Source organism: Leuresthes tenuis, unplaced genomic scaffold (assembly GCF_036924035.1).
Source record: "Leuresthes tenuis unplaced genomic scaffold, fLeuTen1.0.hap1 SCAF_9, whole genome shotgun sequence".
Classification (NCBI taxonomy): Eukaryota; Metazoa; Chordata; class Actinopteri; order Atheriniformes; family Atherinopsidae; genus Leuresthes; species Leuresthes tenuis.
The window spans coordinates 24054891-24080024 of record NW_027325363.1 but is presented as its reverse complement, the minus strand read 5'-3'; the positions used below and the strand labels follow the sequence as shown (position 1 = coordinate 24080024).

The 25134-nt window shown below is 39.1% G+C and overlaps 1 protein-coding gene across 3 annotated transcripts in view; it reads right to left on the bottom strand.

Moving 5' to 3' along the window:
• Positions 1–698: 698 nt before the first annotated feature.
• Positions 699–25134, bottom strand: part of lsamp (limbic system associated membrane protein) — a 488114-nt gene continuing 463678 nt past the window's right edge. For 2 of the 3 annotated variants that reach the window (XM_072392920.1, XM_072392919.1), the window contains 4 exons: positions 21147–21278; positions 19971–20091; positions 8002–8150; positions 2547–4708 (listed from right to left, as the gene is read on the bottom strand). In XM_072392920.1, coding sequence (XP_072249021.1) covers positions 4611–4708; positions 8002–8150; positions 19971–20091; positions 21147–21278 — 500 coding nt within the window. In that variant the 3' untranslated portion in view covers positions 2547–4610. Of the gene's footprint in view, positions 1625–2546; positions 4709–8001; positions 8151–19970; positions 20092–21146; positions 21279–25134 lie in introns of those variants that run through there. The other variant, XM_072392921.1, reaches the window with a different exon arrangement.

Below are 25134 nucleotides of genomic sequence, written 5' to 3'. Positions count from 1 at the left end.
ATCGTTTTAAATGTTACTACTTTAACAACACAACATTTTCCTTAACTCCTCCTTCTTGTTTTGTTTTCATTTAAGATTTTTTTTGTCTGCGAGTGTGCAACAAAAGCATGAAAAAGTTTTCCTGTTGCTTCCAGGGTATAGGAACAGGAGCATCAGCATTTACTAATCATATATACTTATGAGTTCTCAATCTCTGCTCCAGGTAACTATATGTTTAACAGCTATATATTTCTCAGGGCTTGTTTTTCAAACTCTCAAACCTCTGAGCTAATCCTTTGCCTGGCAAGCGCCTGGCAATGATGCAGGGTAAAGATTAGAAATCTTCCTTCCTTAAAAATATGGTCTGTTATGCCACCTAGAGGTAAGGCTTGTTATTGCAGCTCTTCCCCTAGCAGCATGGAGCACAGTGATGCAGCTTATCTGTTGCCATATATGGTGTTGATAGCACCATTAAAATAGTCCAAATAAATGGTAACAAACTGAAATGATAAAAAAAAAAATTAATTTAGTGGGCACAGAAATGTCTGAAGACGAATAATATAACAATACATATATTATTTTATTTGCATGTTACATGGTGATCCACACAACAGTACCATTAGGATTCCGTGTGTTCTGAGCTATCCCATAAAAAGAACGAAAAGAAAAAAAGAAAAAAATTGCGCCAACATCTCAAATCACAATCAAATACAGAACACTGACTTCGAACAACTTTATTTTGTAACATTTTCTCATATACCTTTAATACATTTAGTTTTTTTTTTTTAAGAAACTCACTGCAATTTCCTTATGCCATAATAAAGTAAAATAGAAAAAACTGGGGCATTTCTGCATCACTATCCATGATTGCATCCTATTGTCCCACGACAAAGGGAAGGGCAGTAGAAACTGTTTAAGTTTTTAAACTGTGTGGCTTTATAAACTTGACCTTATGGAATTTTTGACATTACAACATTCTATTGTAGAAACGTCATTCTGTATATACAGACAGAGGAGGAAAACAAAGAAGAATCCCAACTTAAAAAACGCAGGTTAACACTGTAACCATTGCTAAAAGCAGGGTAAACAGTTAGCTGCTGAGCCAACCTTCTTTTTGAATCTCACATGTACGTGACTTCAGTTCAGGTAAATTATCATGGACGGAATTAGAGATTTCACACAACACATAGATAAGCCAGTTTTGTACAGTGAAGGGAGGGGCTGTACCTACAGTTTTCAGCAGATCTCCAGGCTGGTCTGCAGGATTGGCTGCTGTGTCCATAGGCTGAATGTTGGTATGTATGAGCAGTGGAAAGAAAGACATACCCATTCCTTCCTGCTTTACAGATAAGACAGAGTTTCATGGCTTTTGCATCAATGGTCTTATGTAAATTAGTGCTTAGCAGCTGGTTCTAACCTGCATGGATGCACTAGGACATCCACATCTGTGAGCTCAGCCTCATGTAATCATCCAAATGGGTGAATACTTAAAAAATAAATCAGTTTAGTATCCTTTAACCTTCGTTTCCTCACATTGCTCGCCTTTATGCAGCAATCTCGCATCCCAACAATCTGTCCGAGGACACTGTGGAGGTTCTTGACCCTGCTCTGGTAGAAGGTCAGTCTCCCTCAGCAAAACCACAAACTAGCAAGTGAACAAACAAAAAAAAAACAAAGAAAAACAAGTTTGATCTAAGTCTGCCCATCTGCTAAAGGCCGGCCTTGCTTAATTCTATTTTCAAATGCGACAAACGGTGTGGCGGGCAGAGCTAGTTGAGTGGGCAGGCAGACTGGGCACTGACTGCTCTCAAACAAACAGATCATGAAGCACATTTTCACCACACCTTTAATCACAGTAAGAAGCTGACTGTTGCTGGTACGTGACAGAACCAGAGACTGAACGAGATACTGGTGTTGTAAGAAATGAACAAACAAAAAGGAAAAAAAAGAGAACAACAACAAAAAAAAGACAAGACAAAAGCAGAAAAACAAGCAGCTTTTTTTAATCCCATCTATACGGAAGCCGAGAGTGGCCATTAGTTATTGTGATGTAACTTGTTACACCGTTTGCCCAGCTGGAAGGACAGCAGGACCACCTTAAGTCAAGGTATGCGTGAGTAATTCTGTTTGCTGCACCAAGTTTAAATGTCTGACAGTGACATCTGTGGGCATAGATAATAGGTTAACCAACTCTGCTTCGGCACTTCAGTCAGTAGCTGCCTTTTAGGGAATCCCACTGTTTGTAGTGATGGGAAAAGGAACTTGACTTGGCCAAACTAACAAAACATTTCAACCTGTTAACTTGAGAAAATAAGCCATTATCACTACTAATGAGCTTGGTTATCTCAGGATTAAGATATCAAAACATTTCTTCAAGCAAGGTCTCTCTCGGCTTCTGTACATCCGAGCCTCAGAAATCTGACTGTACTGTTGGTGCTGTGACCAACAGAGCTGATACAAATTTAGTTCTACTGTTGAAATACAATGATCTGAGCTTTCAGCACCGCTTCAGATGACGACACTTCACTGCCACACAACCACGCCCTCAAGAACATTTACTATGAAAACACTGGGAACAAGTCTTTTAATGCATGGCAAGGATGACATTAATTACACGTGTGTTTTACAGTACTTGTACTGTCCCTGCCTGGTTGTTTGAAAAGCGGAGACGTGAACACAATTCCAGTCAAGGAGTCCACAACCAGTCACCTTACAGCAGGTCAAAACAGATTGTGGGGAAGAAAAAGAAAAGAGAAAAGAAGCTCATCAACGGCTATATTTCCGGGCTTCTTCCTGTAGGAACAGCACGCTTTTATAAATCATCAACATTCAAAGTATTCATTTACCCATTATGTTCACACAGAAATACATTTGGTGATCAGCCAAAGCATTTGCAAAGCCATGATGAGAAAAATAGTTGCGGGACATGTTACTTTATTAAAAATGGCCATCAGCACATCAGCCTTGTAGGCCATAGAGAGGAATCGCATCCAGTATTCATTAGTTTTCAGCTTTCACTCTGAACTCCAAGAATCAAGGATCCAAGGATCAACATTCTTTAAGACGTCATGCCAGCCAGCATTTGTCTCATCTCAAAGGATTTGTACTATAATAATTTCACAGAACTATCTGCTTTTTAATGCTCGGCCTTTCTTAAACTGTCCAATGGAGGTCAGGTGATAGAGCAGGCCCGCCACCTCAGAACATCTGCAGGGCATTACTCAATAAAATGTCTATCCTATTTAGAAACATGGACACAGAAAATGTACTTTTTCATGTATAAGGACCTTTGATTCAAGTGTACAGTATAAATACAGACAACTAAAATGAACGAGGTAAAGACGGAAAAAAAGCTTCAATATCAATATATTATGAATGTATTTTTTTTATACCATTTCATATTAAAACACATATTGTTTGAGAAAGAGAAAAACTAAAAGGTAAGTCATTCATTGGTGTCATACATTTTTTTTCATCCAAATTCCAGCTGTAGAGCGGAAGGATCGGAAAACTCATCAACTAAGAACATACACTGCAACAGTTTTCTGTTTCCTGGTGTTACAGTGGCACAACAGGTTGTCTTGTCATAGAGAAATACAAAATTTGACTATATGTACAGTACGCATCACTTTGAACCTACTGTGAATTTCTTTCTTTGTGAGTCCATTTGCAAAAAAAAAAAAGAAAAGAAAGAAGACAAAACATGTTTCTTGTTCTGTTTTTGGAATAAAGGCAAGAAGTTGCAAAGCCACTGAATGAGGATGTAGGTATCTATCATCTGATAAACTAATTTCCTCTGAAGTTTAGCTCAGCAGGATCAAGTTGATTCTTTCTCACTGCGTCCTCGATTTCTGGCCTCAACTGCAATAGCCCAGATGTCACTTGACTGGGCAGCTATCCAGCTAATGCTCTATATCTGTTTCAGCCTATAAGCATCAGATTATGGTTGTACAGACATATATACCAAACTCTAATATCATTACAAAATCAGCTGCATTGGCTTCCCTTTGATTTTTGTACGAGTTAGATTCAAATATGTGTGTATACTTTGCAGATTCTTTGAGTGTTGCTCATTAATGCACTGGTTAAACACACTGTTAGATCTACACTTAAAGTTAACTTAATGCATCCATGGGCATAAGAGGAAATATAAGTCATGTCTTCAGTGTTCTAAAGACAGCTGATTGTTGGCATCCCCATGACTGCGGTGCCTCTGTTTTCATTTCCATGAAGAAAAAGAAAAAGAAATACATCAAATTCCAAGCCCGGTCCAGACCCGATGACAAGATATAGCAGAGACATAGAAGTGCATACAAATGAAAAAGAACAATACAATTCTTTAAAAGAGCACTGTTTGCTTGATCTGTCCTTAATTTCACTGTTTGTTTGTTTTTTCTTGTTGTTCCTAAAACATTTTACTCATAACCCATCGCTTTTCATAATATCTGTAAGCAGTGCTCGAGAGCACAGAAGGTTTTCGTAACATGATGCAAACAGTCTGGGGGAGGGAGGCGGTCAAGTTGGTAATAAAGAAGCGATAAGGATGCCGGTGAGTCGGAGAGAAGGAGGAGGGGTGGAAGGAAGGAAGGCCGGAAGAGATGAGAAGAAGAGGAAACATGGGAGGAGTGGTATTAACACTTGAAGAAAAGGCAGGCGATAGAAGCCAGCAGAAGCCACAGTGATTGAGATACGCAGGCAGAGCCATTGATGTCTCGACCTGTACCGGGTCCTGAAAGAAAGGCAAAGAGGAAGCAAAAGGTTGATAAATGCGATGTCCTTCACCTTTGCTTTTGCAAGCCTGTATACACAGTTTGTGCTCAAAGTGCCCATCATTGTGCTGCCAAGCCTTCCGAACTAATAACGACTATTTTGAAGGTAAAGTTAAGGAAAATGGCATCAAATCCCATTTTGAGTTTGATGTCATATCTGGATTTTCAGTTGCCATCAGCCAGTATGTACAAAAAGATGTAATGTGACTTATATAAATGCATGAGCTGTGAGCGACCACAGGCTCCGAGGGGTTTTTGAGGACATCTGGTGGCAATACTATGCCAATGCCAATATAAACTAAGCAAAAACAGCCCAAAGACTTTATGTTCTGCAACTGAAGAAAACCTATAGACAACAGACCAAAATTACGAAAACACCTTCATCAATCTGCAAACATAAATACTGCATCGAAGAGATGCAGGAAAGGGAGAAAGACTTTTAACCAAATGATAAAATTCCTCCCGTAAGGCTGAAAGGTTGCAGCACACAGCAGAAAACAGCGAGCACCTCAGAAAAATAGTCATAAAATCATCTGTCTGTGACTACTTAAATTACGTAAATTACTATGCTACTAAGGAAAAGGTCAAATCTAAACTAATACAATTCACATAGTTTGTTTATTTTCATAAAAGTGAATTAAACACACACACAGCCATGTTCTGCAGAGCGTGCTGTGAGTGGGGATTTATTATCACTTTTTTAATGTGATACTTTATTACAGTGTGTTGAGCTCTCACAGGGAAAAAAATCAAAATTAAAAATCAACAATATCTTATCACCGGATCCAAATGGCACCAGTCTTTGAATATTCAAGAGTGTTTTACTGTCGGTCAAATCATCAGCGCTGTGGCAGCAGATGTTTTGCTTTTGGGGTCGAGCTCTATTTGGCTGTGCCTCTGTGCCACGTTTTCATAATTTCTCAGCTTGAGACGGTTGGCAGAGACAACACGCACATTTCTACAATTTCTCTGCAAGCCATGGCAAACACATGCTTATTGGTCTGTATTACTAATGGTGCAGCTGTTAGTTGTGGAATGTTGTGTCTGTGCCACACTGAGCAGTCTGCGTGAGCAGTAAGGGTTACTCTGAGTGCAGTTTCCTTCAAATGGTGGAGAAAGCGTGCCCCGGTGGCTCAAACATCAAAAGTTCCACAACTGTGCTTTAGCTCATGCAAAGCAATATAATCTCTCCTTTAGTGTTGTGAAACCACAAGTCTGAATATATTGTAATATTAATATGCATTTGAGTGTATTTCAGTTTTTAAAGAGATTCACGCTTTGATCATATCTTATGATTTCTGTTAATTGATACTGGTGTCATTTGCTTTCATTGACTATCATCAGAAAAGTTATGGGTCATTTCTCTTTATTACTTTTAACCAAAATGAATGTACAATTATAGTAAAGCAAATTTGCCTAAAAATGCATTATGTGTAAGACAATAGTTTCTTAAAAAGAGAGCTATGTTTTACTGAATCCTAGCATTGAGCTCACACTATTTCAGTGGCTTTCTGTTCAGCATTTTGAGGGTGGGTCTATAATCAGGGCTTAATGATGCAGCAGGGTAGTAATTCAGCCAACTCCAACCGTACTATAGTTGATACTAATAGGCCTGCTTTTGCATTTTGCATTTGTCTCAGAAGGGTCAACTGTACTATCTAGCTGTGTATCTGACAGCTAGCTAGCTAACTGTTCTGCCTTTATCAAGGAAATGTATCTTGCGTGGATATCAGAATTTGGCACAGCAGCTCTTGGCCTGCTGAGTGAGTCACTCACCATGGATTCTCTTTTGAAGAACAACCAGAGGTTAAAAGGCTGCACATCTACTTAAAGACTCGTGTTTAGAGGAATGAGTTTTCTCAATGAATGCACAGCTGACTGACTTTGTGGAGAGCCACGGTGATAGGGAGGTGAGGACCACTGCCAACACTCGCCTCATTTTTCACCTGGTTGTTTTACAAACTTTCATCAGAGATGGGTGGGATTAACGTACACGACGGGTGCCATCTTGCATCTTGGTAGAACATATGCAACACATGTGTCTTTATTTAGAAAACACAGGCAATGTTGATTATTAGTTCACAGCTTTAAGGTGATCAAAATATTTCATTTGTGAGCTGTGGATTTTTATTTGTTCAGTTAAAAAGAATTGGCCACATTACTGTGGGTTCATCTAAGCTGGTTTGAGATCTGTTAATCAGCATCTTCAATGGAAGACATCTCAGATGTTTTTTTTTTTTTTGGCGTTGTGATAAACAACATATTTTTGTAAAGAATAATAATGCATATTTATTAATACTTTACTCAGATTTAAACTTCTGGACTCTTGTTTGCAATTTTGAGTGTGGACGTGGATTGGGACAACCTGGGAAAGAATAATATTCTCACGTTTCTTTGTCAGTTTTTATTGCTCATGTTGTCCTTGTGTGTCTGCCTCTGTGCATTTATTTATCTCTCTTAGATGTGGGGCATACTGTGCTTGAGCTTTACCTCTTGTGAGTTTGTGTGGTGAGGTCACAGCCCACATTATATTCTTCAGACATTTATAGTCTGACAATCAATTATTTGTCCTTTAAACACATTGTTTGGAAGAGCAACCCATCCTCTCTTGCTCTCCCTGAGATATATTTTTTGTACTTTTTGCTCAACAGAGGCTGTCATATTGGACTGAATAAATATAAAATCCTCTAATGTGTGTGATATACAACTTTACAGGCGGTATAAACAAAAATGACTTGACAAGACTTTGAGTTGACTTTGACGGTAGTTAAACCCTTTAAATCTTTCCGTACTTTCAGATGTCACCTTGCCTCTTGTGCCATATTTCTATGTTTCCACAAGAGTTCTGTTAAGTGACTCCCGTGCAGAGATAAGCTCATCCCAGTTGCCAAATGACTAACAGTAATACACAGAGCGGCTTTACTTCTCATCTTAGCTTCCAGTTGTTCAGCAGCAGAGCTTAAAGCGAAGCAGAAACAAAGTGAAAAAACTCCAGTGAGTTTCTTCCCTGCTGATTTTCAATGATTCAATGGGAAATTAGGTTAATGGAATTAACATTTCAAAGTCACTCAGTTTCACATTGAAACTTGCAAGTTTTATATGGTGGCTTATTTCAACGTGGTGTCAAGATAAAATTAGAAGATTTTTGCCATTTTTGATATGATAAGAATATTTCTTTTCTGGCATACATATGTTTGTATAATACAATATTAACCTACTGTGTGTAGCTGATGGCAGCAGCATAAATACTCACTATAGAGGAAAAGGCTGGCACTCTGGACACCCAATCGGTTTGAGGCCACACAGGTGTAGTTCCCATAGTCTTCTTCAGTGACATTGGCAATCAAAAGAATAGTGGTGGTGCCAAGAATCTGGATATTGATGCCCTGGGTATTGGACAGCCTAAAGAGGAGAAACAGAGGGAGGTAGCAGTGGAGTATAGTGAGAATCACAGGCCTTGAGTTACAGAGAAGTTACCGTAGGTAGAATATCAATATTTTTTCAAAAAAAGGGAGGAAAACTTAAAATAGAACGCACAGTTTGCCTTTTTTCTAATAATTTAGTCATAAGCCGCTTCTAAAGATAGAGCAGATTATCAGCCTTTCAGCCACATGTCACACAGGCTTCAGCTCTTTGTGAACATGGTGTGAATACAGCTGCTACAGGACACACAACACCAAGTAAGTATCAGTTTCTTAAAAGGAAAAAAAAAGATGCCCCAAAAACACATAATCATAACCTTACATTCTATTTTTTTTGTTTGATGTATAAATTATAAATTATTTATATATAAATGATATTTTCTGAGAAATCTTTGCATGTATTACTATATACGAGGAGATCTCTTTGCTCAACCTATAACGGTTATATTTCATTAGGAATGATCCACTCTTGCAGGTAATCATTTGCAAATGCAGTCGTCATCGTCATGCCAACAAACTTAGTCATTAACATTGACTAAGTCATGATTACAACAAAATAGAGATAACCCGTTCCATTATCGGTTTGATACAAAGCAGGAAGTCATCCTTGGCTTTTGGATAAAGCAGTGAGCAGGTTCGTTTTACCTCTCTGCCGTTACTTCTCCTTCTCATTTGCCTTGGAAAACAGAACCATTTGTCAGCAAAACAACTCAAAACAACTCAAGCTGAGTAAAAATGTGGAAGAAATGCAGATTTTCATTGCAAAGTTTAAATCAACAGTTCAAATGTCACCGTTCCCTTTTGTTCTAACATATTCATGGATGCTTTCCATTGAAATTTGGCTGAAATTGTGAAAAGGGTGGAATCAAAATGATTATATTTGTGCAAATGGCCATGAGTTCTGGATTTCTTTCCTTTTTCTTTTCTTTGGTTTTGATTTTGTAACACCAAAAGTGTGACTATAACAGGAATGCATTTCAGTTTACTACATGTCAGCTTCATGTTTGTGCCTTTTGCAAATAAGATGGGACCAGTTACCCAAAAATCTTTTATATTCAGAATGTGTCATGGAAAAGAGTTGAAAGAAAAGTATCTTGTATGGGACAGACATAATTCATAAGGCAATTAGCTTGACCTTTGTTCAAGGTACAAAATCACTAAGCTCACTAAAGGAACACAATGTGCCATTCTAAAAAAAAAAAGACCATCTTTGGGCTTTAGCTGCCCAAAGAGAGAGAGTAAGAAAGGTAGAGAAATTAGTAAAATGCAGCAAAGGGCAGTTGGCTCGCTGTGACAAGCTGTCTCAGCCTCCTTATATGGGACCTCGTATTTCAGTACATTTAATAACATTTATGTACAAGCAATTCAATACCTTTGGACTTAATGGCAGGATACATTTTACTGCAAAGTGAATAAGTTAAATACTCCCTCTTATCATTATAGTTCCTCTCCATTTTCCTTTTTTTATTTTTGAACTAAGTATTTTGACTGTTTCGTAATTCTTTGTGTTCCTTCAGCATTGTATTTATTATGTATGTATAGGTGTGGTGTGCTGGCTAGCGCTATCCGTTGGGGCCCCTTTGTGTAGTGTTTGCATGTTCTCTCTATTCCTGTGTCGGTTTTTGAAAGTATGTGAATTTAATTTTTCTTTGGTTAGGTGTAGCAGGCACCTACAGCTAACCAAAAAGTGAGTGAAACAAAGTAACAAAATAGAACAAAATGACTGGGTTGGCTGAGGAGTGACCTTGTGCAACTACTGCCTCGAACTCCAAACGCAGGCCTTCTTTGGCTGTTCAAGCTCGTAAGCGCTCCTTTCTTGAGAGTTTCTCTGCTCTGAGGCTGTGTTGTACTGTAAACCAATAGGAATCCTCTTTTTTCCACTTTTGGATTAAATATTTGCATGCTACTGAATTCCAGCCTCATACTTCGGAGAGCCTTAATGACCATCTGACAATCAATTATGCCAACCTTGAACACAGTTTACAGCAAATGAATCAATAGAGTTTGCTGACTCAGACTGTATCACCTCTTGATGAACTCTTCCATACATCATCAATCCCAGATGAAACTCTTAATAAGAATGTACCCATAATGGATTCTGCTTGTTATGGGCTGATTGAGACCTTTCACATCTTGAATGAGGTAAAGTTCATTTAAGGCTCCACGACTTAATCCCGTTTAAGTCTGAGTAATTGGTAATCGGAATTTGAGCAGGGGGAGCGAGACGTTTGTGCTGACACATGCTTGGCTGATAGAGCATATTAACATAAAAAGGGAAATTCACATCATAGCACAGCATAATTTGGCTTGCAGGGAAGTGGGGGAACTTGATAAAGTGCTGAGGTCCTTCCCACAGGGACACCTTGAGAAAAGAGGCAGTGCGTGTGTTGGACTTCGAGAGCCAAAGAGAGAGACCAAAGAGAGGCCAAGTGCACAGACAGTGTCCCCACTCCATCTGAAAGCAAAACCCTCCCCACTGATAAGGCCAGCAGCAGATATATCCTCCAGTGTGTCTTCATGAGAAGTGACTGCACTATTAAAAAGGCCCCAAAGTCCACCCAGATAATACAAAGAATTGCAGGGAGCTGGGACCAAGAGCTATTTTCACAACAGATTACAGTGCAGGATAGTAAAGCAGCAGCAGCAGGGGAGTAAACTGACCTAAACAGGTCAAAAGAGACAGAACATTCTTTTGTTTTCAGAGTGAAGGTTTCGGAGGCTGGCTTTAATGAAGCAGAAAACAGGAGAATAAAGAACAGTAAACTAAATTTGTGGCCCTCTAAGTGCTTCTTCTTTGTGTTTACATTAACTGAGGTAAAAGTTTCTGCTGCCCACTTTAACTTTTAATATGTTGGCACCTGCAAATCTGTGGTCTCCAACTTCCCTAACTGCTGGTCTGAAGTTTATCCCTCAAATATCCCTGAGTGTCTGCCAGCTTCTTCATCTGGCATAATAGACTGGAACACACCATCAGAGAAGTTGGCAGAAATTATGCTCGCCTACCTTTCATTGGAAGGGATGTTTTTTAAGTGATCTCATCATAACTTGATGCCTTTGACCACAGGAAGAGGGCAGCAGAGCACTACTGGATGCCTCCCAACAATTTCCTTCTGGTGCACAGAGCCGCTGTGCTACGTTAAACCCTTGACTGAAATTATTTGACCCCTCAATTTAGGGGAGGACGTGCAGCGGGAGCACAGGACTGCAGTCTCAGGCCTGTACAAATGAAAGACCAGAGCAAATCATCAGATGGACAGATTTGATTCTGCAGCGTGCACGAGCATCGAAAGTGGGTTAACCCTGCCAGGGAAAGTGACAGGCTTGTTATGATTCAAGGCCGATGATAAATGTAATCAAGTGGAGAGTTCTGCTGAGACTTGTAACCTGGAGATGATTGAAAATGGTCTGGTGGTTATGACAGCCATGTATGAGCTGCCAAAACAACAAACATACATGTCTGTCACATTGGATGACAGCTCTATTTAGACTTTTCCCTCTTTAGAAGCAGGCATGAATGTTTTTTAAGAGCTTCTTCAGAGAGCAGGAGAGAAATCTACCTTGGAAAACACTTGATTCTAATGGATTAAATATAAATGACTGGACAGTTTATAGTTGTGCACACACTGTTCTGTAAGGATTAACATTACAATATCATTTGAAAACATATTTAACACGATGAGAGGGAATTATAAGAGCTTGAACAAGGGCAACTGGACTGGATCTTGAAGACTTTTCACCTCTCATCCAAAATGCTTCTTCAGTTCTGCAGTTGTAAACTAGATGGTTGGGAGTATCAGCCTATAAGCAGAGAGGGTTGTTAAAGTCACTGAACCCCCTGACCAATATGCTCGCCAAAAACTATCAGCATGTCTGCCCAATATGACCACAGATGAGGTCTACAGATTCACAAAAAAAGCATGCAGTTTTCGCAGGAGCAAGTGGACATTTCAAACCATACAGAAAAGATCCTATTCTTCTCCGAACACATCTGCATCCATCAGACAAGGACATGATGACACCACAGAGATGGACATTCAAGACCACTGGGTGAAAAACTTATCAGATAGGGACCTCACCCAACCAGAAAAGGATGTGTGAGCCAAAGGACTCAACATTTCCATTTCTCCACAACAACTGCCAATGGTGGACCTCAACACAGCTAGTGAATCTGCATTGAGGAATAATGAAATCTCTGAGGCAAAAGCAGAACAGCTACGTATGAAGGTAACAGCAGCCCTCTCCAGCACTAAAACTCCTCCCTCAAACCTCACACCATAGGAAAAGTAGGCAGTGACATCCCTCCGCAGAGATCAAAACATCACCATTTTACTAGCAGACAAGGGAAGATGCATTCTGGTTCTCAACACATTCGATTATCACAGAAAAGCAACCACATTGCTGAGTGATAGCATCCACCTACGAGGCCCTGAAGAGGGACCCCACAAACAACTATAAGAAAGTCCCTGGGGAGGCCACACCGTCCATCTATGGACTTCCCAAGATACACAAGGAGGGAGTCCCACTCTAACCCATTATCAGCAGCATCAACTCAGTCACCTACAACATTGCCAAACACCTTGACTCCATCTTTGCGCCCCTGGTAGGAAACACTCCATCATATGCAGAACTCCACAGAGTTTGTGAAGAAGATCCAACATCTGGAACTGTCTCCAAGTGAAACCATTATGTCCTTTGATGTAACCTCACTTTTTACCTGCTTACTGATTTCAGTAGCTGCGGAGACTGTCAGGAAACAGCTGCAGCAAGATGACTAAATGAAAGACAGAACCAACTTCACTCCTGATCAGATCCGTGTCCTGTTGAATCTTTGCCTCTCCACCACCTATTTCAAATACAATGACTTTTCTACAGACAGAAGCACAACTGTGCCATGGGATCTGCAGTGTCCCCCACTGTGGCTAACCTTTATGTGGAGGAAGTGGAAAGCAAAGCGCTGAGCTTATAAAAAGGAACAACATCAAACCACTGGTTCAGATATGAGTACGACACCTGGGTCAAGCTCAAAACTTAAGAGGCGCAAGCTTTCAGAGAGCAGTGCAGTGAAGAGTATATCGGAGAGACCAACCAACAGCTCCACAAGCGCATGGCACAACATAGAAGAGCCACCTCTTCAGGTCAAGACTCAGCAGTGCACCTACATCTCAAGGAAAAGGGAGACTCTTTCCAGGACGGTAATGTACACATTCTGGACAGAGAAGACAGATGGTTTGAGAGAAGAGTCAAGGAAGCCATCTATGTTAAACTGGAAAAAACACCTTTGAACAGAGGAAGTGGTCTCAGGTATCACTTTCCCAGCACCTACAATGCAGCATAGTCTCTGAACTGAAGAAGCCTTTCGGATGAGAGGTGAAAGGTCTTCATGATCCAAGAAGAAGTCCAGTTGCCCTTGTTCAAGCTCTTATGATTACAATGACCTGGATGACTGACTATCTTCATTAACATGATGAGCGGGAACAACCGGCACTGCATCATTTACTGGTTGATTTGAATTCCATCATGTACAGCCCACGAAAGAAAGACAAACAGGGCAGGGAGAGTCATGATATCAAAGCAGTTCATGGCCTGCCCTTTAACATATGGCAAGCCTACTGCCGTAAACTAGATCCTTTTCTTTCTGTGAACTTTCAGATTCCTGAAAGTCAGAGATGCTATGATGTTATGATTCATTTAGGTTTTAAAGCGTGAGTAGCTTTTTATCGCCTGAGGAGGTCCAAGACTTGATGAGGCTGACTGAAGGTGGAAATGCACAGATGAAGGTGAGTTAAGCCCCTCTGCTCAGAGAGCTGCAGCCCAGTGTGTGTTCACAAGCGTGTGCCAAGCAGTTTGTTTGAACTGTGGAGTGTTTTCTCCTTTGGTTTGGTTTGTTTAAGCAGGCAAGAGTGAAGCTTTTGGAACCTCATGCTGGATAACTGGACCAGTACGTACGTGTCTTTCAATCATGTTCCAAGAGAGCTGCGGTGCCGTTTGTTTGTGGTAAAATAACCCACAAGAGGAAAATGACAAAAAAAACAAAAAACTCAGATAAGCTACCACACTGCAAGTAAAACATTAAAAATACTACCCTTCAGGTAATAATTTTTAATAAAAGCTTTTCAAATACTACTGTGATTGAGATAAACTATCAGCATCAAATAAAGTGAGATTCTGCTTATAAAATATGTATTTTGAAAATTTATGAATTTTGTTTATGAAGAAAAGATTAAAGAAGGCTCAATAGAACAGTGATGGAGAAAAGCAACTAAACTTTTGTACAGCTTAACTATACTTATAAAGATGGAGTAATTAGAAGAATTGGTAGTACAGGTGATGGAGATGATGCACAGGGGAACCGTACATGCAGTCATAAGTGTATGTCTCACCTGTAAGGCTGCAATCACATTAACAAGAAATTTGCACTGACACTGTCTGCCAACATGATACCTCTGTGAAAATGACTTGTTCTTGTTTAGAAGTGTTGGAGATGACTCTGATAGAGTGACGTTGTAAAGAAACAGAAAAAAAAAAAAAGAATTTTGGAAAATAAGTCTTTCCTGAAGATTGATTGATTAGGCTGATTTATTCTGTGCTTTTTTAAAGTGGAAGAGCAGAGAAAAACATGGACAAAAAGCATGGGCTGACATCGTGAATTCTGGAAAAAAGAAAATTGGGATTTTTCTTCATCATGGAAACATCTGCAAACTCAAAGCAAATAAATAAATGGAAAAAACACATGCTATAATGAATCATTGTCTAATTACATACGCATCCTTCACTCTGTCATTTGAGCCTTTGTTTTTCTGGAGGTAGACAGCAAATTTCACAGTGAAGGACATCCATATTGAGAGCTACTCTTAGCACCAATGGTATCATTATTATTCTATAAACATTACATTTAATAAATATGTGTTAAACTAAACTACCTGTCATTTGCAAGGGTTTCAGATGACTATATTTGTAGAGTAGAAAACAAATGCAAACGCTCGTGATCATTGAACTAATTAGCTTGAAGGCTACGGGGAACAGCGCTAACTACCTACACTTGTATTCAGATCTGAGGAGATTATTCTTCAGGAACAAAAGCCAACAATAGCAAACATAGCCACATAAACTTCTTAGATTCCAGGTGCCCACCCCTTCCTCCAAGACTTCCTTTTTAAGACAGCTGCTTCACAACTTTTACCCAAAACAGCTAGTTCTTATCACCAAACTTATTCTAAAGGCTATTACTGTTCCGATCATTCATCTTAGAAGCAATGAGCGTACAAGCGGGTCTGTCTGTCAAACCGTAAGTTTACATTCTTGTGATTTGTCTTTGCCCCTCTCTTATTGACACTTGCTGCACTCAAGCAGTGGCTGAGTTAGTGTTCAGGAAGCAGGGACATTAGCATCACATTATCAGCTAATAACTTTATCAGGCCGAGGGTTCATATCATTGTCCATTAGTTGTGTTTCTAATATTGTCAAAAGTGAATACCTTCCTATTCTGATACTTCCATTTTCATGCAGCCTTGTATAATTTAGACTCCTTTCCTTGAGAATCGCTCTTTGTTGCAGACATATACGTCTGATATCACACCTCAATATTAGAACTGGTCATTTCATAAAGGAGACGGAGGAGACAGTGTCAGCTGCTGGCTGGCAAAGATGTGGGAGGGGGTAGATTAGCATATTCACAGAACCCTGTTCAGTGAATGAGGAAGAAGTTATGGAGCCATTTGAATGCCATGAGATTAAATAAAGGAACAAAAATGAGTTTTTTCAGGGATTATTAACAGCTGGACTGGGACTTTAATCTATTCTTTTGACAAGTTAAATGTGACGGTATGAAAAATGAGAGTTTGAAAATATGAAGAAAAAATGCCATATCAAGCAATAAAATGAAGCAACCAGCCAGAATTAGTTTACAGTTGATAGATGTGCCCACTGTTTCCCCATCTTTAGACAAACCTTTTCCTTGGGAAGATTCCCAACTGAAATGGCCGGTCAGCATCCATGTGATAAGATATATAACATAAGATGGTCAAATTCTGTATGTTAGATGCAGTGCTAAGTTATCTTTATCAGTAAGAAGATATGATTCATATTAATAAATATGAGCATAGAAGGGTGAGTGTGAGCATGCTATGAAAACATTGTCATTGTCTTTTTCTTTTTTAGGAATTATTATCTTTGATAATGCAGTAATATTAGTACTACTACTATATACTATGAACTAATGTATATATATAGGTTTCTCATTTTTGAAAAAGTAAGCTGGAAATACTTCATGAAAAAGACAGATTATAGTAAATAATTAGCTCGAAAATCATAGCTGTTAGCTAGTAATATACTGTAGTTGGCTACATGTATCGAAAACAAAAAAAACATACCCAAGTAGTAAATCTGGCACTTTGAACTTCACATTCTAGATACAAAAGCTTGATAAGAGGCATCACATATGTAAATGCAGATTTCAGGGTGTTCACTGATAACCTCCGTGCTGGTGAGGTTAAACGAATTAATCTAATTTTCACAGGAGCAAGAAGTCACCTGAAGAAGAAAGAAGACGCAATACGCTACAGTGTATTAGCTGTGGTTCTTGGGAAAGTGTGTGTAACATTAACAAGCCAACCATGGATAAATTATATTTTTATGGTGCATTAACATCATCATCCAAGGAGAAAGAGCAGTAACACTTTCCACTGGCGCAGGGCGAGTGGGGGGCACCATGAAGAGGCACAAAGCCAGAATCCTCCAGGGGACAAAACAACTCAGATAAATGGAGGATGAAAACACCAGATAATGCAAAAATATTTCAACAACTATAAATCTTTCTTTCCAAACACTGGCGAGAAAAGCCTATTACTTCAGAGACCAGATCTCTGATAACACTTGTGACACTGCCCTAATATTTCCCCACAATCTTCAGTAAACTTTTTACCGCTGCATTCTTGGCATGAGTAAAATCGCATTCCATCTTTTTTCTCTTTTTTCCCCCCCTTATCATCAGCTTTTTCCATCGGGATGCATTCCCAGAGCACTAACACAGCTTGCTGCAGATGAAGAAATCTCTGAGGTCAATAAGTAACAAGTGTTGAAATGAAGAGACTGGGTTATCATTGCCTTTGAACGCCATCTCGTTTCGATTCTTTTCAAGTGTTTTTCAGATACATGTATGACACTGAAATTGATAGCTTTCCAATAAACATCTGTGCCTGCTCTCATAATTTATTGTTTCACAGCAGACACTGTGCAGGAAGCTTGACTTCCATTGCAGTCGAAATACTTGTGGTAGGAGAAATGGGGTTTTGAGATGTTCAGTGACTGCAGTTTATAAAATAATTGCACACAGGAGGATGGCCGATCTGTTCTCCTTTTATTCTTCTCAAAAGAATGTCAAAGAACCTTCCGCTGTCTTGCACAGTAACGTTCAATTAACAATGGAATGACAGCCTAGTGAGCGATTAAGTGGGTGATTAGTCATTATCAAACTACAATGATGATGTCATCTAAAGTGACAATGGGACCGCTGTAAGGGTAGATTTAACAAAAGACATCAAAGACATCCATTATAACCACAGGGTTAAGTGATACAAAGGATGCCTGGCACAGAGAGTAAAGTGATGAAGCTACTGTCACATTTGGAAGCTGAGGAGAAATTAACCAAAGACAAAGACAAAAAATAAATGGAGAAAAAAAAGAATCCTTCAACCTGTTAAGCTACAGGCAGAGCTTCTGTTTAGACCACTCGTTCACAGACAGCTTGTACTGACCCAAGGCTTTAATTGTCATGCTATTCATTAAATGCGGTGTAAACAGCAGAACTTCTTTAGACCTTTCATGCTTAAGTACAATATAAATGTAAGTCTCATTATTTCCCCTAATCATTTTCCTGTGCAATGACAACAACATAAATCAACTTTGTTCCGTGCCTCGAGGCAAGCCGGATCAAGTTAATTCTTAGTTCAGATATATGAAAGTCTGCCAGAATGCCTACGAATGCCAGAAAAACAAAGGCTCAATGAGTTTGCACAATTTCATTTACAGAACATGCCTACAACTTTGAAGATGCATTATTTTATTAACGTGAAGCAAACAACAAACAGGGCAAAATAACAGAAAACTTCAGCGTGCATAACTGTTCACCCCGCTTAACGTCAGAACTTTGTAGAGCCACCTTTTGCAGCAATTACAGCTGCAAGTCGCTGTAGATATGTCTCTATGAGCTTGCCAATGGGATTTTTGCCCATTTCTCAAGGCAAAACTGCTCCAGCTCCTTCATGTTGGATGGTTTTCGCTTGTGAACAGCAATCTTCAAGTCTAACCACAGATTATCAATTGGATTGAGGTCTGGACTTTGACTAGGCCGTTCCCAACACATTTAAATGTTTCCCCTTAAACCACTCGAGTGTTGCTTTAGCATCCCAGTCTCAAATCCCAGTCTCAAATCCCAGTCTCAAATCACAGGCAGACTGACAGGTTTTGCTGAAGAATATCCCTGTACTTAGCACCATCCATCTTTCCCTCGACTTGGACCAGTTTCCCAGTCCCTGCTGCTGAAAAACATCCCCACAGCATGATGCTGTGGGGATGGTGTTCTTGTGGTGGGTTTGCGCCAGACATAGCGTTTACCGTGGTGACCGAAAAGCTAAATTTTAGTCTCATCTGACCAGAGCACCTTTCTCCATACATTTGCCTTTTGGCGAACTCAAAACGTACCTTTTTATTTTTAACACTAAGGAATTGCTTTTTCTGGCCACTATTCCGTAAAGCACAGCTCTGATTAATGCCCTCTTTGCCCGGCCTGTGAGTTTTGGTGGGCGGCCCTCTCTTGGCAGGTTTGTTGTGGTACTGTGTTCTTTCCATTTGAAAGGGATCATGAAAGATTTGGATTTTTTTTTTAACCCAACCCTGACTTGCAGTTCTCAACAACTTTGTCTCTGACTTGTTTGGAGAGCTCCTTGGTCTTAGCGGTGTTGCAGCCTCTGGGGCCTTTCAGAAAAGGTGTGTTTATATGGACAGATATAAATTAGATTGCACACAGGTGGACTTCATTTCACTAATTATGTGACTTTTGAAGGTAATTGGTTGCACCAGAACTTTCACAGCACATGCCAATTTTCAGTTTTTTATTCTTTTTTTATATATACATTTTTCTCATTTCACTTCACCAACTATTTTGTGCAAATCCATCACATAAAGAAATTATTTTAAATTACAGGTTGGAATGGAACATACTTTTGTACTTTTGCAAGCACTGTAAGACTTTGTCACATGGTGGACACCTGCAGCACTTTTCTAGTTGTAATCAAATACTAATCAGCACAAATCACAATGTTTCAAGATGGAATTATTGTGATGCATGCAATAAAAGTGTTTTTTTTTTTACCCCCCAAGACTTTGTTGTTCCCTGTAAATGAAGATTTATCCAGTCTGGAAAACACTTAGTGGAGATCATTAATCATCAGTCTTACTGTTGATATGGTTCTTTGCTATAAGGGAGACTTGTGCCTTATAATAGGTTGTTTACTGTTCACGTTTTTGGTTAAACTACATCACGTTTCAGCGTATATGTAAATCCTGATTTAGATGGGAAAGAACATTTAAGCTTTGCGTTCTGATCTTGCACCAGCATACGGTCCACCGTATCTATCCACAGTAACTGCCAATGTTCTTCAAGGTTATTTCATCATAAATCAGTTATTCATAGTTTGTCTAAATGTTACACCATTTTTTTTTATAATTCTGAGCTTGAAGTGTAATTGGTTTTCTAGGGCACGATCAAGTGTGTGCAGCTCTATACATTTGGAACGAGCCATACCTTTTCTCATCTCTGTACCATTCAAACTCTGGCGTGGGTACAGCAACAGCCTCACACTGCAGCGTCCCCATGCGGCCCACAGGAGTCTCCGAGCTCTGGGTTTTCTTGATTGTCGGAGGGTCTGCAAAATCACAGAACATTGATCTAAGTCACAGTGCAATGAATGGGATAGTCGTATTACAAGCATATATTCCTCAAAAATGGATATACAGTATTTGTGTTTTCTTTCAGTTTTTGGACTGGCGACCTGTCCAGGGTGTACCCCGCCTCTCGCCCAATGACTGCTGGGATGGGCTCCCCGCGAGCGGGTACAGAAAATGAATGGATGGATCCTTACATATCGTTTTATTTAAACAGTAAATTACTCTTAATGCATCATGTAGGTCTGAATGGCATCGTCAAAGTAAATGTGGGACAATGAGACTGTCTTTTCACAGACATTGATGGTAAATGTTCTTTATTTAATCTCTCTAAAGTCAGTTAAATACCGAGTATACTCAATAACCTGGAAATGTTTCTCTATAAGCAACATTTTGAAGTGTAGAACGTTTTTTTTCCCCCAGTTTTAGCCCTTCCAGCACCAGTCAGCAAATGCGAAATAGATTATTGGGGCTCAAAATTAAAAAGACTTAATGATCAAATGAATCGAGCATATAGCATTACAAAACACGCATGTGCATTCCAAATGGCCAAAATATGTCTGAAGTGGCTTATGTTCCATCTTCCACCAAGAAATGCTTTAATATATGTTCAAATATATTTCTTTCTGGCTATGAGATCTTGTTTTGTGCATAATTTGAGCAAACCACTTTACTATGTGGGATTTATTCAAACAAAAGAGAATTTCAAAATTTCTACAAAGTTTGTTGTTCTTGATGTCCCATGAGCTGCATGGACCCCCGAAAAGATAGAGAAATACCATGCAAGTGATAGTTGCAGTCAGTACTGGAGATCGTTCTCTTTCTACTTGGATTCATATGATGCAGACTGAGAAGAACTCTGTGATTCCTTCACTCCCAGCCTGGCTATACAGCACTTCACATGCTTTTCCCCTTAACTCCAGCCTTGGCTTTATAGGCTTTTATCTCTTGAGTGGTAAAATGTCCAACATAAAATGCTTTAAGAACAATGATTTGTGTTTAGTTCATGCTTGCACAGTATTCTGTTGTTACTTACAGTTGACAACCACGTTGACATATTTGACATCAGGCGTGGCGACGTCGTTGCTGGCCTTGCATTCATAACGCCCAGCTTGGTTCCGCATGATGCCTATGATATCCAGATACTCTTCTCCATCTAGCGGCTCCGCTGCAGAGAGACAGGGAAATTAGTTTGTCAGTATTTTCATGTCACAGGAATCAATGCAACTTTCGGTTGATCAGATTTGGCAAGCTGATTCAGATGTAGGTCCTGCTCAAAGGTTCAAACTGCTGTCATCACATACAGCATAAAATGTATATGTACTTTTTTTTTCTCTCTTTGACATGGACAAGTTGCCACATTTCACAGGAAGGTGCCAGTATGGTTGAAAATGAAGCAGTGATATGATATGTTGTCTGTGCCTGCGGCAGCAGTGACACTTGTTTAATGATGCACACCCTCTCATTGTCTCACTTTTAAGACACCATGTTGTAAACTACTTGCAAACACAAAGAGGCACTAAAGAGCTGGTATAAAAAATGAAAAGAGGTTCAGAGAAGAGTTGCCTACTTCTCGCCTACGCATACATCTCACCAGTAGCTTAATGCACGTATGCTTGAGGAATGGTTGGTTTCTGACAGTTAAAAAACATGTTCATACCTCACAACTGCAAGGACTTAGACTCCACAAAAGAAGTATTTAGGTCAGTTACTGTTACTTGGACTAAATCGCTGCATTTGATATTCAACAACTCGCAGTGGATTATTGGGTTATTTGCTTTGCTTGAAAGCTTAGAATTACCAGAGTAATGAGATCTGCACGTGTCAGACAAGACTGAACAAAATGCAAGAAAACCACAAAGGCTACATGAGGAATACCTGACTAATTGTTTAATAAGAAATCTAGCTAATTATGTACAAATAACACAGAGGCTGGGCATCTCATTTTGAATAATCTGTAACTGGGTTACGAATTGCTCTTCATCCTTTATAACACTGGAAAATCGTAATTACATGAAGACTCATTATTCAAGTTATGGTAATTGATTTATCTTCTGGATGTGTAACTTTATAACTATTAGACTGAGACATGCTAAATGCTCTGAGTTTGTGAACTATAAAACATTAGGAGAATTAATTTGACTTCAGTATCTATTCAAATTTCAGTTCCACCTGAGTGCAGTGACTTGATAAGTAATCATCTCCTCATGAACCAGCAGTGCAGATCTCTGGGTATTTCTCGAAAAGGCACAATTATCTGCATTGAATGTGGGAGGGAATCTCTGCGGAGCCAGCAAATGTAATAACTGCTATAACATCGACCGATGCTTCCCTTAACCTAAGAAATAAGGGATGATGGAATCTTGGAGGAGGAAATAAATTGAACGGAGAAAATCTCTGAGACGAGGGAGACAATATAACAACACTGTGTCAGTCGTGTCAGCTGTGGGCAAGTTCACATTTTGAGTAAGGGGCCGCAGGCTTCAACTAGCAGCAATACTCAGAGAAAAGACTAACTGTGACGAGAGGTAAAGTGACTTTTACTTTGGCTTTTGGCAATTGCAGTCCCTGTTAACAACACCCTTAAAACATCAAATAAATGTCTTCAATTATCTACAAATTGGGGTGCAGTGTCACAATTTGAGGAAGAGAAAGAGAGAGAAAAACACTAAGTCAATGATCACACCACTTTCATGAAATACATGGAGGTCATCTTATACAGTTTCATTTCATGCAGATTGAAAGATCAGTGGGATCATGATCAAAGTCTAAACCACATCATATTTAGCCGTCCCTGAACATACTGCCAGGCAGACTAACATGGAGGTATGATTGAAAATCTGTTACCATGGAAATTCTATTGAAGTTCAATCTCTTCCTCAGCACTTCAGTTTGGTGCTGGATAAAGAGATGAAGAGGGCCAGGTGACTGTTAAGATCAAAGAATGGAAATATATAGTGAAGAAAGGATGGAAGATAATTTAAATGGGAGATTAGAGGAGGTCACTAAGTTATCTAACCTGGTGTATATGAGGAGTGACTTAGAAATATGAAGATATTTTGTGTAAAGACACAAGAAATTGCGTAGCAACACTTAATGTGTTTGTCTTTTGAGAATGCAGCTTCCTGCTTATGAAATGTGTGTGCTTCATGTTATCAACTTAATGAAGCATAATGAAGATAGATTTGTTAATTTTTTCAAAAAGGGAGTTGATTTGAGTGTGTCTACAGTATCAGTGCATGAGCCCATGCTGTGAGTGGAGGCGTAATGTCTGCTTGGTGAGTATGAACCTTATTTGCATGAATTGGGGTGAAGAAAGATTTCCTTGAGGCTTTACACTCAGTGTGGGGACGGATGCAAAATTTGCACATTAGAAAAGGCCCCATGAATCCCGTCATTGCACCATAAATTACATTATATTTTTATCCCAATTCTGAGCTGATATGGATAGAGGAGTGACTCTAAGTCAGAAAGGAGAAAACCACACCGAGTAAGGCTGGAAAAGAGAGAGAGCATATTTTATAAATATATTTTTCCAAAAAAGGCAGCCAATATCAGGATGCCAACAAACCTTGCTTGAGTTCCAAATTAAAAAGAAAGGTGTTTTTTTCTCACAAAGTAGTTAATGTTCTTATTAGTGATAATATTTAAAAAGTGCCGTAGCATTGAAGAACAATGTTGAAAACTTTGAAAAAATCTTTTATTTTCTATATTTTATTTTTGGAAAAAAATCAAGCCTACGCTGACATTAAAACTAGCCTATTGGCTTAGCAATGGAACAATCGCTAACTCACGTGTCCTAATTAGCAAGTAAAGTTGATGCTTACAGGAATTTGGTGAAAACTTGAAAGTACTGAACAAGTTCAATTAAATTTGACCTGGTGGTGGCTGTATGCTAAAAGCGATAGAAAATCATTTCCGTCATTAAGATCCATCGTCTCAAAATTTGAAACAAAATTTAATTGCTCAGTATTTGTTGAGATAGTTTAGCTACTGCCAGAGCCAAGCTGTTAGCATGGTTAAAATTAGCTCATGGCTAAAAATCTCACTCACACTGATCAGTGTAATATTCTAAAGATCATTTTTGTATAAAAAAAATCAAGTCATTCAAAAGTGAAAAGATAAAAATAAGTAATTAGTGGTGGAACGTAATGAGGTTTTATTATTTGACTGACTTTCAGAGAGAAAATTGACAGATCAACACCATATCTGAATCATGCCTCAGAGCCCTAAAACTGGTAGGTGCGTAAAATCTTTAGGTGAGAGGCTTAAAACTGACACATTTTAACACATCTGATGACAAGCACCTGATAATTGCTGGCTACTTGTCCGAAAGTGAGAAGAGACACATTTTTTCACTCCTTCGGAGTTTTGGACAGCGAAAACGCACAACCCACATGTCTTTTCATATCTTTCTGCAGAGCCATTGTTGGTTAAGTTTAGATGGGCATAGAGAGATCCCACTATTAAGACTCCTCATTGCGTGTTTTGTTTCACAGTTTCACAGAATCGTCGTTAGACGAGAAAATGTGCAGGCAACAATCTGCAGCTAATTAAATAACAGTTGCCAAATCAGTATAAAGTTTCAGTGGCTGCAGTGTGAATGCAAATGATTAATAGTCAATTTTGCTTTTATGTCTGTAATGAAAAAAGTAAAATAGAAATAGTTTTTCTTTTAACATTTGGAAAACATTTGATTCTATGTGAATTATTATCTATTCATCAAAGTAGTAAATCACAAACAAATTACTTCAAATGAGTATTTAATAGTCAGTCACTGGGAAAACAAATCTCACCCCTTCTTTTATCACACCTTCATAAAACTTTCCAAATAAAGATTAGAACCCCCTTCGAGAGTGACGGATGGAACTTGTTTTTTTTTTTTTTTCAAAATCCCTGAGTGCTCTTCTCTTTGTTGTCTTTGTTATCAAGGTATGACCGGTAGGAATATTACAGCATGATAAACCTATATGTAATAAAAAACAAACAAACAATGGGTATATGCCAGCCTACAAACTGTGTGG